Here is a 15,769-nt window from a genome sequence, read left to right on the forward strand (position 1 = left end):
TTTTTCTATTAGTATCGAGTATTTCCATTAAAATTTATATCGTTTGTAATTTATATATATATATATATAAGTCGTAATAGTCAATTGTTTCAATTATTTTGACGTTAATGCTCTTGCGAATGAACTAAGTGGATATTAAGAAAGGCTAACTAATGAGCAGAAATTTGCATACGATCAAATAATTGGTGTTGTTAGCGGTAATATGGGTGGACTTTTCTTCTTATACGGTCAAGGTGGTTGTGGAAAAACATTCTTATGGTCAACTATATCATGCTTAATTAGGTCTAAAGGAGGTATAATTTTAAATGTTGCTTCTTGTGGGATTGCTGTACTTTTGTTGCCTAATGGAAGAACTGCACTTTCAAGATTTAAAATTTCTTTGGCCATAAATAAGGATTCTTTGTGTAGCATTAAACAGGGAAGTCCTCTTGCAAGGTTAATATCCAAGCTAAGGCCAAATTAATCACATGGGATGAAGCTCCAATGATAAGTAAGTATTGTTACGAAGCTTTAGACAAATGCCTCAGAGACATCTTAAGGTGCTTATATTCGTATAATGCTCATTTGCCATTTGGAGGTAAAGTTATTGTTCTTAGAGGAGATTTTAGACAAATTTTACCTATGATTCCCAGAGGCTCAAGGCAAGATATAATTCAGTCTTCTATTAATTCTTCATATTTGTGGCATAACTATAAGGTTTTGAAGCTTACAAAAAACATGAGATTATCACTAGGTGAAAATAACAACATACAAGAACTCAGAAATTTTGCAAAATGGCTACTCAAAATTGGTGATGATTTGGCTGGTGATACAACAGATGGTGAATCGATCGTTCATATACCATCTGACATTTTGATTAAGAACTCTGAGACAGCTTTGGATGACCTCATTGATTTCGTGTATCCAGATATGTTATCCAATTTATCCGTTGAAAATTATTTCAAGGATAGAGCAATTCTTGCACCTTTGGATTATGTCACTGATGTCAACAACAAGATGACTGCAGGGTTACTTGGACAAGAAAGAGTCTACTTAAGTTCAGACTCTGTGTGTGCTGAAGAGGAAAATATGGAATTTGAGTTAGATGCTTTCTCGCCGGAAATTTTAAATGGAATAAATTGTTCAGGTCTACCACCACACAAGTTGGTTCTGAAGGTTGGCGCTCCTGTTATGTTGCTGCGGAATATAGACCAAACTAATGGTTTGTGCAATGGAACGAGGATGCAAGTTAGAAGAATGGGAAATTATGTGTTAGAATGCAAGACTTTAACTGATAACAAAGCTGGAAGTATTGTTCTTATCCCAAGACTGAATCTAATTCCAAATAATGCACGATGAATGTGGTATATAGAGAAGTTTTTGAGAGCCTATAATAAAAAGGTAATAACAAAATGTCTTACTAAATCTATTTATTTATTAAAATTTATTACTATCACTTAAAAAAATTTAAAAATTCTAGGAACTAATAGACAAATTCTTATTGTACATTAATAGTTTGAGAATATTAAAATTATCATTAAAATTCGTATAATTTTATTCTCTTGACAAACAATTTTATAATTACGTTAATCATATAATTTTATATACAAACATTGATACAGTGTTGTTTTATGTATATATTTTGTAGGTATCAAAGGATAGCATTGAATTGTTATTCAGTAGGTTTAAATTATTTATTGTTTATTACAAAACTTTCTACATTAGGATTCTCTATTAATTTGTTCTTCATTTTGAGCTGATTTTGATATTTTCTTACTTTACAGTAAATCAACATATAAAACTTTGTTGGTAGATTTAAGTATTACTAGATTATTTATGGTTATATTGAGTATATATGCCTGATTTATTGAAAAAAGTAGATTAAATAACTATTTTATAGTTAATACAATTAACACTATATTAAGAAAAGAAAAACAACGCATACAAGTTATTTTTTTATTAATTAAATTATTGTAATTAAAATAAAATTTAACATAACAACTTAAAATTATAATTTCAATCTTATCACGTGCATGGCACGGGTGATTAAACTTGTTGTTATTTAAAATGTGGATCCTATCTTTATCAATTTCTCTTTCATCCTATTAAAAGAAACATTTATAAACTTACATCTGTACCTTATAATTCACCATATATATAATATTTTAATATATTAAATTAACTATTTCATCCACTAATAACAAAAGGTTAGTCATTGTATCAAATTAAGCAGTAATTTGGAGAGATCTCAATTGAAAACCAAATTAAGCAGCTTATATGAATTTTAAAAATTAATTATTTGTTTAGAAATATACTAGAATATTAAATGATTAATTAAGTTTTATAAAAATATAATTAAATTTTATAAATAATGCAATCAAACTTAATCTACACTTATAATCAGATATATATTTATCATCAGGGTATGAATAAAAACAAAAATTAATGACAACTAATTTTTTATTTATATTTAACTATATTATTGAAAAATAATTTGATCATTATAAAAAAAATGTATAAACACTATATAAATTTATTATAAAATTTAATAACTAATTTCTAATATTTATGAAATATTTTAAATCCAAACCCGTCATAATATATCCCAATTTCAATAATGCTAAGAGATTGTATTATTATTATCTTTGATATTCCATATCGAACTTTTCTTCTAATGCTTCCTTTTTTTTCACATCATGTTGCCATAGAATAGAAAAGAAACAAATAAATAAACACACAATTGTAGATAATATAAAAGGCGAATTTCATTCTATAATAAAATTTTTCGTTAATGAATTGCTAATAACATTTTTTGGATCAAACTTTGGACATCTGATTCCATTTTAGTATACTTTTTGGTAAAATATTTATTGTTCCATGATTTTATTTTGTCAAAAAATTAAGAATTTGTGTTATTTTATTCTATTGCACTAGGATCGCGGATTGCTTTACAGGCTACAACTAGCTCAGGTTACCGGTCAACGTCTGGGCCTTTATTTGCCACCAACTACTGTACTGATATTTTCTTCTCTTTTTTATTTTATTTTTCAATTAAAAAAAAGTGTAGGTACCAGAGATTATTGTCGATCAAAAGTTTTCAATTTTTCATCAATGCCAAAAGAAAAGGAAGGGACAAAAATAGAAAAGAAAGAGAAATTAATGAAATTATAATTATAACGTATAAAGTTTTTATAGCAAAAATATTGTCTTTCAACAAGAAATCAATTTGCATATTATTCTGATTATAATTGGAATGTTTGATTTAAGAATTATAATTATAATTTACTAATTAATTTCGGTTGTTTTAAAGATCTTCAATAATGTGTTACATAATTGATAACATCTATTATCTATTATCTTATTAAAATAGAGTCAATTAATATTTAACAGCTGAGGCAGCATATTGTTGAAGGTGGTTTTGATTTATTTTATATTAATTATTTATTTTATTTAATTAAAATAAATATTAAATTATTCATATTTTGTTTGATGAAGAATGTTAGAAGGCTGTTAGAATTTATTATTTTTGACTATCAATTAGTCATTAATATTTAAAAATTTAGGATAAAATATATTGTGAAATTACTAAACTAAAGGAACTAGACTAAAAAAAATTGAATTAACGGCTAAGTAATAATTAAAAATAATAAATTTTAATAACCCTCTAATATTTTTCTTGTTTGACTATATTAATTATAACTAATCAATTATATTAATTTTTTTGATTGACTTAAATAAATGAATTAGTTTGTTTTAATTTGTATTAATTTTTCCGTCTTATGTATTTTGATTAATAATTTTAAAAATGCTATAATGTTTATATGGCATAACAAAATAATATTAAAAAGTGAATTAGATTAGTTCAGTTTTAAGGAATGAATATAAATTTTGATCCAATCTATGAAAGTTAGCCAAAATAAAATATGATCTAATTCAGATTAGTGCAATTTTGATTAAATTTTGATTTTGTATTGGTTTATGATTTTGTTTGGGTTCTTTGGATTTGAACATCCCTAATTATAAGTAATGATAAGTTTATATTCAACTTTATTTTCACAAGTTTAATAATTTAAATTTGAAGGCTTAATATGTGTTTTACATTCATTTTATTTGATTTATTGATGTTATAAAAAAATTGTAACATCCTAAACTTTTTTTTAAAACATTTTATATTTGTGTAACGTCCCAAACTTTTTCTTAAATATTTTACATTTGATTTCTTTCATTACTACCCAACCCTCTAATTTTATCAAAATTCCTACACTACCCTTATTATTTTTCTCAAACCTAACCCTAATTCTAATTCAAAACACTCTCTCACCTCTCACACACTTCCACCCTCCCTCACAAAATTTCAGTAACCCACAAAAGAAAAAAAACAAAAATTGAAGTAAGAAAGAGAGAGATAGGAACCAACGAACTGATGAGAAAAGAAAGGAAAGAGTTAGCGACAGTGATGATGGAGGCCACCACTGCTAACATTATTATTGCGGTAACCACTACAGCCACCGGGTACAAGAGAGAAAAGGAGAGAGAATGGGCGCCAAGAAGAAGAATGCGAGGGAGGAGGGAACCCACCCGTTGCCGTTGGTGCTGTATGGAGCTGCTGCCGCCGCTGATGTTGCTGAAGTTTGTGCCGAATTTTTTCTTGCAACGCCGTCGTCGATCTTCTACCTCCAGCGCGAGCTGCCAGATCTGGTGTTGTTGTTGTTATTAGAGTCGTTGAAGTTGCAGTTGCTGCCATGGTTGTCCCCATTGAACTCAAAGGAGGCTACTGCTGCTGTTTTGATCCCGTTTAGTGCGCCGAAAAGCTGTTAATGCCCTCTATGTTTTTCCTTGCTTATGCCACTGTTGATTGTCGGGTGGGTAAGTGTCGAAATTGATATCGATGTTGCCATCAAAGATGTCCATGGTCTTAATGCTAATGTGGAAGCTGCTGTCGTCGCCTTCCATCATCATCGTTATCTCCTTTGTTTGGTGTTTCCTTCAACCCCTCCGAACACCAGATTTTAGTCTTTAATTTGACATTTTGGATTTGGTCTCTTCGGTTCTTTGGGATCAAGTTGGGAGTAGGCTTTACATTTTAATTGTTTGATTGTGCATCTATAATTATTTTGTCATATATCTATTATGATCTTTGAATTGTAGCTATATTTGCTTTGAACGATTTTAAATTAACTAGAATAATTGATTTATTAGAATTAAACAATTCACTTTTATGAAGTTTATACTTTCGAAACTATACATGAGACTATATATATATTTTTTATGAAATTTTGTATTATTCCAAAATGTTTGATTTTATTTGAATATCTATTTTTGAAGCATTGAAGTATTTGTTGATACTCACTTTAAAATTTGTGAAATATATTTGAAATCTCTTATGGTTCAAAAAGTATGATTGAGAAACGATTTCTGATGAGAAAATATTATCTGATTTGATTTGATTTGATTCGATACCTTATATATTTGAAAGATCAAATATTTGTTGTATTTGAAATTATATGTTTTGAATTGGTTTGGGAGGCTCATATTAGAAAACCGTAGTTAACGGCGGTTATGACGTTAACTTATATGCATCTAACTCAGACTCCAGCTAGCAGGGGTGTTGCTATCTTAACGTGTAGGCCACACGTTAGATCTGTTATTCTGTTAGGACACACAAGAGGAAAGGACTACCCATAGAGGTGGAGCCGCCCAAGTGTGGACTTTTGATTTAAGTTCTGTATGAGAACTCCCTTGTTGATTCACTTATTATTAACTATTATTTTCTAATTAAAATTACTTTTATAATAATGTTTATATGGTCTCATGTCGATTATAGATGTATTGTCTAGTCACTGAGTTGTAAAACTCACTCCGTTTTTCTAAAAATATTTGTTCAGGAACAAATACTTGACTATGTGAGACTTTCTATTCAAGAATAACGATCTGCAATAAGTACTTCCTCTTTGTCGAGTTCCTAGATGTATATGCTCCATATATCACAGGCAGGATCCAACCATTTGTAATTATTTTATATTTTTTGTTAAAAATGTATAACTAACTATTTTAAAACTTGTAAAATATTTGTAATTTTTTTCAACTTATATTTAAGTTGGTTAGGCTTGCTAAGACTATTTTTTTTAGTGCCGGTCATGGTATCAGAGTTTAAGTTTAATCTGTGTAATATGGAGCAAGTGTCCTATGGTAGGAACAGAATTGTATAAATAAAAGCGTGCCTATTTCTAAAAATTGTGGCACTATCAAAGGCCTATAGGACTGTCATCCTTGTCCTCTGTGTCATGGTTGTCTTCTGATTATTGTGATCATGCGTCCTCTGCCACTTCTTGCTACTCCTATCTTTTTCGTATACCTGATCTCGACTTATCCTTTGGTAGGTTATTTTGAACGCGTTGGTGCAATGGTTTCGGTTTCGACTCTTTATCTTTTAGCTGATTCTACTCTTCCTCGCTTTTATGAATATTTTCTTTAACTTTCTTTGTTTTCGTGTTGTTCTCTATAGTTTCCGATTTTAAGATTTCATCCATGATCTACATGATTCGATATGTTTTTATGTGAATTACAATCTGGTTACTTTTATATAATTGTATTCGGATTTGTGGATTTGCTTAGCTGCTGGTTGAGATGCTTTTTTCTGGATTTCGATAAAACAAGTCTGTTCTTATGTTGATGATCTTTGAAGTTAACATAATTTTGAGCCGCTCGTGATTCTTCCTTTTAAATAAAAAATTTTGAAAGCTGTTATTCAATTGCTTAAGGAGAAGAACTATGCGATGAACATATGAATGAAGTGTTATTGTTGTTGTCAAACTGATGATTTTATCTTCTTAGGTATAGTGAATTATTTGGGTGATTAGTTAGATGGATTAAAGGTCTTTCTGATCTAGAAGTTTGTTTGAATTTTTTTAATTTGATGATCTAGTTCTATTATAGTATTGTGTTGCTAGACATGGCTTTCTTGTCACAAAGTGTTGTGATTATGTTGTTCTATGATTTTTCTGTTGTTGCTGAATTCTAATTATTTATGCGGAATGTAATGCTTGTGAAAGAAATTAGTTATTTCAAGAGATCTTTTAGAGATATATGATACTTGAATGAAGATATTAAGGCTTTTGAAATGATGACAACAAATTAGAGAATATATTTAGCAGCTACTGATTTTTAGGAATCAGTTTGTGTGGCTAGATTGAATAAGGGGTAATTTGAATTTTAGGTAATTGCCTCTAATTATACGTTTCTATTATGTATGGTCCTGATTGAATATTGTTTTATTTTCTCCTTGCTTGTTTGATATTTATAAAGTTATCTGAGATTTGTTCAAGAAAAATGGTTGACTACACAAACAAGAAAAAATAAATTTATAGAAATGCGGTGAGTTCCAAATAGCGTGTTTTAAGTTCTCTTTGGTTGTAGGTGCAAAAAAAAAACATTATCCCTAAATTCATATACATTCCTACCATTTTGATTATATATAAATATGAACTGTTATTTGTTAATGTACTTGAAGAAAAAGGTGAGAGTTAACTTTGCAAAGACTTAAATTGAAGAGCAAAAAGAGAAATTGTTTAACTTTTGGATGCTTACAATATAATGTTTTATTAGTTCACAACTTTTTATCTATTCAATTGGGATCCTTTCCATTCTATTTAGATGGAAGTAAAACCGAAGACTTTCTATTATACTACCTTTATATCTTTTTAGGTTTATCATTTGTCAGATTAAGAAACTTTTTTCGTGATTATGTTGAAATGATTTCGTACTTTCAAGTAAATTTTTATGATTATGTTCATTTTTAAAATTGGAAGTCGAAATAATTTGGTTGGTCTAACTTTAGAAGTGTACCACAGTCGATGTGTCTGTGCCTTTTAATAATTTTGTGCTATGCTTTTATTTCATTGTTGTAATAGTAAATTATATTTAGACAGGGATGTCTTACTAAAGGGCAGCCAAACAACCTATTTTATATGTATTATCATGGCAAAAAAAATTCATTTATGTATGGATGAGGGTATGCTAGAATCAGCTCTTATAATTTATTTGTTTCGATGATGTTTGTTTTTAATTTTTTTTATTGTTATTAGCTGATTTCAGATATATAACTATAACTGTGATAGCAATAATGCTATTTTGTTGTTTGAATTTGATTTTAAATTAGATATTTGCTTGAGTTGTATCTCAGTTTATTCATTATAAAAGAACTTGGTCTACTCTTAAACAGATAATGCATGTGAAAGTGAAATGTAGATTGTGAATGCTTACTTTTTGTTGATGAGTAAAAGATGAACTTTGTTTTTTGGCTAAGATCTAAAACTTGAAAATTTTCTTAACCCTTGACTTTTTTTTTTGGAAAATCCTCTATCCTCAACTTTTGTTCTTATTCTCAGAGATTTGGGAAGATTGATTTTCTGAGTTTGTGAGATTGAGATTGTAGGTCTTGGATATTGAGAAGAATTTCTGGCGATTTCAGATGAAAAAGACTTGCTATCTAACTTCTTAAAGTTGAACAAATTCTTTATACGAATTTTTTTTCCTTATTATATTCATGGGTTATTATAAAGTAGGCAGGTTAAAAAAAATATTACTTTTCTAATTTTAAGACAGCTTTGGTACTTGTTATAATGTTTGAAGATTAGAGATGTTTAGACTCTAAATAAACTAATGGGTTCATTTTGAGTTGTTTCATTGTAACTTGTTAACCTGAAAAATGATGGGTATGTATTGATTATAGTTTGATCTTGGAGATGTAAAATTTATCAATATTTTCTTTTCTTTTCTTGTGTTTCCTATTTTTAGTTGGTTCATTTATTTCAGATTTTTTCCATAGTTGCATTTACTCATTCTAAATATTTTTTTATTACTATACTTTGATTGATTGTGTTTGAATATTTTATTTTGTTATTGTTGTTGATGTTTAGAAATAGAAATCTCCAGGTGATACTATTTTTTTCTTATATATGCTGGATTCTAATTTTGGATGCAACATCTATGTTCTTTTTCCTAATATGCTCTCTCAATTCTTTGCAACATTCTTATCATTTTTTGTCTTTTTAGAGTCTTGTTGATGATGTTGATGAGGAATGATTATGGAATAAGGTATATGGTGAAGTTTTTTTTTCGGTGATTTCAACATTTATTTATGCCCTAAAGCCTCTTATGCTATGATAAAATTGTTCTATTGGACTTTATTTTGTTTTGTTCGCTTTCTAGTTTTGTTGTAAAAAAAAATCTTTATTCTATCTAGCGTTCTCACATCTTGTGGTATGATTGTTGAGCATGGTGCATACAGAGGGCTAGAAATTACAACCTGTGAGAAATAGTTTTTCTAAACTCCTTTATTTCTTTTATTTGAGTAATGGTAATCATTAAGTTTGGGAACGTTAGGTGTTCTTCTTGAAATAATTTGTGTTGAAGTATGCGCTATAATCATGCCGCGTGATTTGATTGATCATTCATTTCTCTATATTTTATATTGGGAGTTTCTTGTTTCAATTCTTATTAAAATGAAATTTGATTATTTTGTTTCATTCCTACATCTTATGCGTACCTCAATCTGATCGTGCTTTTGACTATTTCATAGATTCTCGATAACACAGGTGTTGATGTTGTATTCTGTATGTGAATTATGTAACTCCTTGATGTAATCTAAACTTACTTTACTGTGATACCTCATATCTTCTAGTATTCTCCTCGAATTCTAGTTCTAGATCTTCTTTGAAAAAGCTTTTGATTTGATTTTTCTCTTGCCTGATCATGTCTCTAATCATCCTCTTAAATCTTTGTAAAAAAAAATTGCCATTGGCTTTGGTTACTTTCTTTTTGTAAACTTTGTACTTCTTTGATTCAACCTGAACTTGTTTGGACCTAATACACTATCTTTTCTTTTATTGTCTTTATCAAAGTTTTTTTATTAAAATTTTTTTATTAAGATGCAATTGACTCTCTTTCTGTAAGACTTCATTATTTCTGTACATCATTGCTTAATTGCAATTTTAAGCATCCTTCCAAGTTCGTACGAACACCATCTGTGATGTTTGCTCTTCTCTTCCTAAGTTTTGAATCCTATTGAGTAAACTCGTGCTTGTTTCAGTGTCACGTGCAATTCCCAAATAGCAAGCGATACGTTAGTTGATTAGCACATAGCTTATCGATGCTGAAGTTTGAAAAGTTGAAATTATAAGACTTGACATAAGACTGGTTGTTTCCATAGATATATACTACAGAACCAAGGAGATTGTGAAGTAAGATTGTATTTTGAGGATATTGACAAACAAAGCGAAGAGTGCTAAATATATCTAAGTTGTCAAGGGAACGGGAGTCGGTGAATGTCAACCGCATCATTTTAACACACACCTATCATGTAACATTTTGCAAAATGTATCAATTTTCGAGGGCGAAATTTTTTTTAAGGAGGATAGAATGTAACATCCCAAACTTTTTCTAAAACATTTTACACTTGATTTCTTTTATTACTATCTTACCCTCTAATTTTATCAAAATTCCTACATTACCCTTATTCTTTTTTTCTCCAAACAAAACCTAACCTTAATTCTAATTCAAAACACTCTCTCACATCTCACACACTTCCACCCTCCCTCACAAAATTTCAGTAACCCACAAAAGAAAGAAAACAAAAATTGAAGTAAGGAAGAGAGAGATAGGAACCAACGAACTGATGAGAAGAAAAAGGAAAGAGTTGGCGATGGTGATGATGGAGGCCACCGCTGCTGCCATTATTGTTGCGGTAACCACTACAGCCACCGGGTACAAGAGAGAAAAGGAGAGAGAATAGGCGCCAAGAAGAAGAATGCGGGGGAGGAGGGAACCCACCCGTTGCCGTTGGTGCTGTATGGAGCCGCTGCCGCCGTTGATGTTGCTGAAGCTTGCGCCGAATTTTTTCTTGCAACGCCGTCGTCGATCATCTACCTCCAGTGCGAGCTGCCAGATCTGGTGTTGTTGTTGTTATTAGAGTCGTTGAAGTTGCGGTTGCTGCCATGGTTGTCGCCATTGAACTCAAAGGAGGCTAGTGCTGCTGTTTTGATCCCGTTTAGTGCGCCGAAAAGCTGTTAATGCCCTCTTTGTTTTTCCTTGCTGCCACTGTTGATTGTCGGGTGGGTAAGTGTTGAAATTGATATCGATGTTGCCACCGAAGATCTCCATGGTCTTAATGCTAATGTGGAAGCTGCTGTCGTCGCCTTCCATCATCATCGTTATCTCCTTTGTTTTGTGTTTCATTCAACCCCTCCGAACACCATATTTCAGTCTTTAATTTGACATTTCGGATTCGGTCTCTTCGTTCCTTTGGGACAAAGTTGTGAGTAGGCTTTACATTTATAATTGTTTGATTGTGCATCTATAATTATTTTGACATATATCTATTATGATTTTTGAATTATAGCTATATTTGCTTTGAACGATTTTAAATTGATTAGAATAATTGATTTATTAGAATTAAATAATTCATTTTTATGAAGTTTATACTTTCGGAACTATACATGAGACTATATATATATTTTTTATGAAATTTTGTATTATTCCAAAATGTTTGATTTTATTTGAATATCTATTTTTGAAGCATTGAAGTATTTGTTGATACTCACTTTAAAATTTGTGAAATATATTTGAAATCTCCTATGATTGAAAAAGTATGATTGAGAAACGATTTCTGATGAGAAAATATTATCTAATTTTCTCCTATGATTGAAAAAGTATGATTGAGAAACGATTTCTGATGAGAAAATATTATCTGATTTGATTTGATTTGATTCGATACCTTATATATTTGAAAGATCAAATATTTGTTGTATTTGAAATTATATGTTTTGAATTGGTTTGGGAGGCTCGTATTAGAAAACCGTAGTTAACGGCGGTTATGACGTTAACTTATATGCATCTAACTCAGACTCCAGCTAGCAGGGGTGTTGCTATCTTAACGTGTAGGCCACACGTTAGATCTGTTATTCTGTTAGGACACACAAGAGGAAAGGACTACCCATAGAGGTGGAGCCGCCCAAGTGTGGACTTTTGATTTAAGTTCTGTATGAGAACTCCCTTGTTGATTCACTTATTATTAACTATTATTTTCTAATTAAAATTACTTTTATAATAATGTTTATATGGTCTCATGTCGATTATAGATGTATTGTCTAGTCACTGAGTTGTAAAACTCACTCCGTTTTTCTAAAAATATTTGTTCAGGAACAAATACTTGACTATGTGAGACTTTCTATTCAAGAATAACGATCTGCAATAAGTACTTCCTCTTTGTCGAGTTCCTAGATGTATATGCTCCATATATCACAGGCAGGATCCAACCATTCATAATTATTTTATAATTTTTTGTTAAAAATGTATAACTAACTATTTTAAAACTTGTAAAATAGTTGTAATTTTCTTTTCAACTTATATTTAAGTTGATTAGGCTTGTTAAGACTATTTTTTTAGTGCCGGTCATGGTTAATTTTGGGTCGTGACAAAGTGGTATCAGAGCTTAGATTTAATCTGTGTAATATGGAGCAAGTGTCCTATGGTAGGAACACAATTGTATAAATAGAAGCGTGCCTATTTATACAAATTGTGGTACTATCAAAGGCCTATAGGACTGTCATCCTTGTCCTCTGTGTCATGGTTGTCTTCTGATTATTGTGATCATGCGTCCTCTGCCACTTCTTGCTACTCCTATCCTTTTCTTATACCTAATCTCGACTTATTCTTTGGTAGGTTATTTTGAACGCGTTGGTGCAATGGTTTTGGTTTCGACTCTTATTATAAACTACGTATAAATTATGGAGCAAATTACTTAACATTTCTTTCAACTTTAAATAATTTTCATCCCTAACAACTAGATTAGAAAGAAAGAGACTCATCTCAAAAACTATGAAACATAAATCAAACTTTAACAAAAAAACCTTTTTAGTTATGACAAATTTCTAGTAAACAAAAAAAGGATTTATCAAGTTAAAATATTCAATGCATTTTATGATTTCATTATCCACAATTAAAAAAATATAAGAGCAAAAAAGAACCAATGACAAATATGACTATACTAGAGATATGATACATATATAATTACACAAAAACAAATAATAGTCACAATATAAAAAAAATTTTATTTTTAGACAGTAAGGACCTTGGGGAGAACTGAAAGGAGAGAGAAGGAGAGGCTTAGAAAGCAACAAATATTAAACTGGGCCAATGAGAACATGGACGGTTTCAATAAGTTGAGCAAAAGAAAATAGATACTCAATTACAATATTAATCATTTGATATGCATAAACATGTGAAACAAAAGCTAAAAATTATGTTTTGAACATAATGATCTACCCAAGTGGTAAGACAATGTCAGATATAAGAATCAAGAACAATTTTCAATTCAACTTAATGAATGAATATTAAATAGAGTTGGATTTAAAAAAAAAAAACTTTGCTAGTTGTTACCTCTGATGCAAATAACGTTAGAGTAAGATATAAGCCACATTCGACAATTATCATAATCTAGTTTAATCAATTTGTGTCAAATATAAGAATCAAGAACAAAACATTGGAATTAGCTATTCTACTAGGAATTAGAATGAAGAGAAAATGACAAATAGGTCATTGACCTTTTGGCCCGCAGACATTTAAGTCTTCGAAGATTTGAAAATACATTGAAATCCCTGACCTTTGGAAAACCTGGACATATCGATCCTTGGGTCTAATTTGTACCATTTTAAAAACTCTCCCACGTGTGCATCTGTATATTGGCCAAGTCAGTACAACGGAAGTCACGTTTGATTTCCCATTGGGTGGATTGACCCAAGTGAGCAGAAGGATCGATGTGTCCAGGTTTTGAGAAGACCAGAGACTTAAATATATTTTCAAATTTTAGGAGACTTAAATGTCCGTGGGCCAAAAAGTCAAGAACATATTTGTCCTTTTCTCTAGAATTAAATATTCTCCCTTAAACTAGATTATGAACTTAGGTTTCAACACCATTACAACATCAGATTAAGAATGTGGTGGCGGTGACCCAAGGTGAGAGTGAAAGGGCTAGGGAGAGGGGGCGACACTATGCCTGTGTGTGTGAGAGAGAGTGAGAGAGAGAGTAATTTGAAAATGAAGGGGGAGAGTGTTTGCGATTTGAATTTAAGGCAAGATTACCGGCAGATAAATTGCCGATAATGCTTTGCGAGTGATCAATGCAGCGTTGCACTAATCAGGATTACCAGCAAATAAATCCGTCGATAAATCCGATGGTAATGCTCGCACCTATTTTTCCTTTACTTCTTGCACCAAAATTTTTATGTTGTGCATATTTTGTTAGTTAGGTGTCAATGTTCTAGACATTTTGCCTTTTAAGAATTTGTGATGTGCACTAAATTTTTTGTGCTGTACATCAAAATTTATGTTTTGTAAATCAAAATTTTCGTACTCTAATTTTATGAACATATATAGGTGATGAAGAAGACAACAACGACAATGATGAATTGATGATAGTGGAGGAGGATTATAAAGACGAAAAAAAAGAGAAGAAATCAAATAAGAGAAATAGAAGAAGACATTAAAGAAGAAAAAAAGAGGCGTCGATGTTAAAGATGATGATGACGACGTTGTTGAAGAGTAGCGTGTAGAAGAAGTTTAAAGACAGAAAAAGTTGTTGAAGACGACAATGACATTGTTAAAAAATAAGAAAAAACGTGTGTATCTGACTTAGTTGATAAAATTGTTTGGTCGTATAGCTTTATTAATAAACAATTAGCTTAGGATAATAAAAATTAAGAAATTGCTTATCATCATTAATAACAATGAAACAAGTTGATAAATCTAAACAATTATATAACTTGAGTTTTTTTTTTTTTGAAAGAAAACTAACAAAACAAATATATATTGAGTTTAAGTAGATAAATTTTCATCTATAAGTGAAATATATCACATTATAATATTTCATTAAAAGTGATCATTTGCCTTTATTTATAACAAAAACTTTATTATGTAAAGTGTAAACGGCTTTATAGATCATGAAAAGATTGCATTCATCGTAAAATTGAAAATATTAATTACAACATTTTAACTAGGATTTTTATAGTTAAGCTACTTGAAATGAAATATTGTATTGAAAATTTTATTATTGTCTATCTTAAAAAATTTGAACAAGTACCTTTAGAAAAAAATTTATGTATTTATTTGAGTCTACTTATTAATAACTGTGAAAAATCATGATCTGAGCATCTAAATATTAGATAATTAGCAACTAACATAAAGGATCAGAGAGAGTTTTGGTTTTCTCATAACACTAGATGAAAAAATTTTGAACTTTACTTATTCTAAAAATATCTAAAAACTTCTAATTACTAACAGAATTAAGAACTAATTAACTGGTAACATAATTAGTTATGATGAGTTGTCAAACTAACTAAAGCTAATTACTAACTATAGCTACTATTGTGGTTACACTATCCAACAATCCAAGCTTGGCTGAGATTAGTCGAAAATGGCCCTAGTGATAAAAGACTTGGTGAGAAAATCTATGATTTGGTCCTTAAAAAAAATCGACATTAAATGAATCAAGCCTGAGAATAGTTTCTGTCGAATAGTGTGACAGTCTACCTCAATATATTTGGTTCATTTGTGAAATATGAAATTGTTTGCAAGAAAAATCCAATAAAAGACATGAGAAATGAAAGTCATATGGCTTCACAAATAGCAAAAGTAAGTGTTATGTACTTAACCCGAGTATCTAAAAAAAAGTAGAATTTTTTTTTGTGGCAGAAAAAGTAGATATTTAATGGAAAAACAAAAAATCTTTGTTATA

General features: G+C 30.1%; 1 protein-coding gene across 1 annotated transcript; it reads left to right on the forward strand.

Annotated features, from left to right (window-relative positions):
- The first annotated feature begins 202 nt into the window (after positions 1-202).
- LOC107471989 (uncharacterized) lies at positions 203-1,338 on the forward strand. Its single transcript, XM_016091591.1, has 2 exons — positions 203-293; positions 419-1,338. Exons 1-2 carry the CDS (start codon positions 203-205, stop codon positions 1,336-1,338), a joined length of 1,011 nt encoding a protein of 336 aa, XP_015947077.1.
- The last annotated feature ends 14,431 nt before the right edge of the window (positions 1,339-15,769 follow it).

The sequence above is a fragment of the Arachis duranensis genome, chromosome 1 (assembly GCF_000817695.3).
Source record: "Arachis duranensis cultivar V14167 chromosome 1, aradu.V14167.gnm2.J7QH, whole genome shotgun sequence".
Lineage (NCBI taxonomy): Eukaryota > Viridiplantae > Streptophyta > Magnoliopsida > Fabales > Fabaceae > Arachis > Arachis duranensis.

Bases quoted from the DNA above. Each gene is read 5' to 3' on its own strand.
- LOC107471989 (XM_016091591.1), top strand. From the start codon at position 203: ATGGGTGGACTTTTCTTCTTATACGGTCAAGGTGGTTGTGGAAAAACA. The intron at 294-418 runs GTATAATTTTAA...AGCATTAAACAG, and splicing joins CTTAATTAGGTCTAAAGGAG to GGAAGTCCTCTTGCAAGGTT.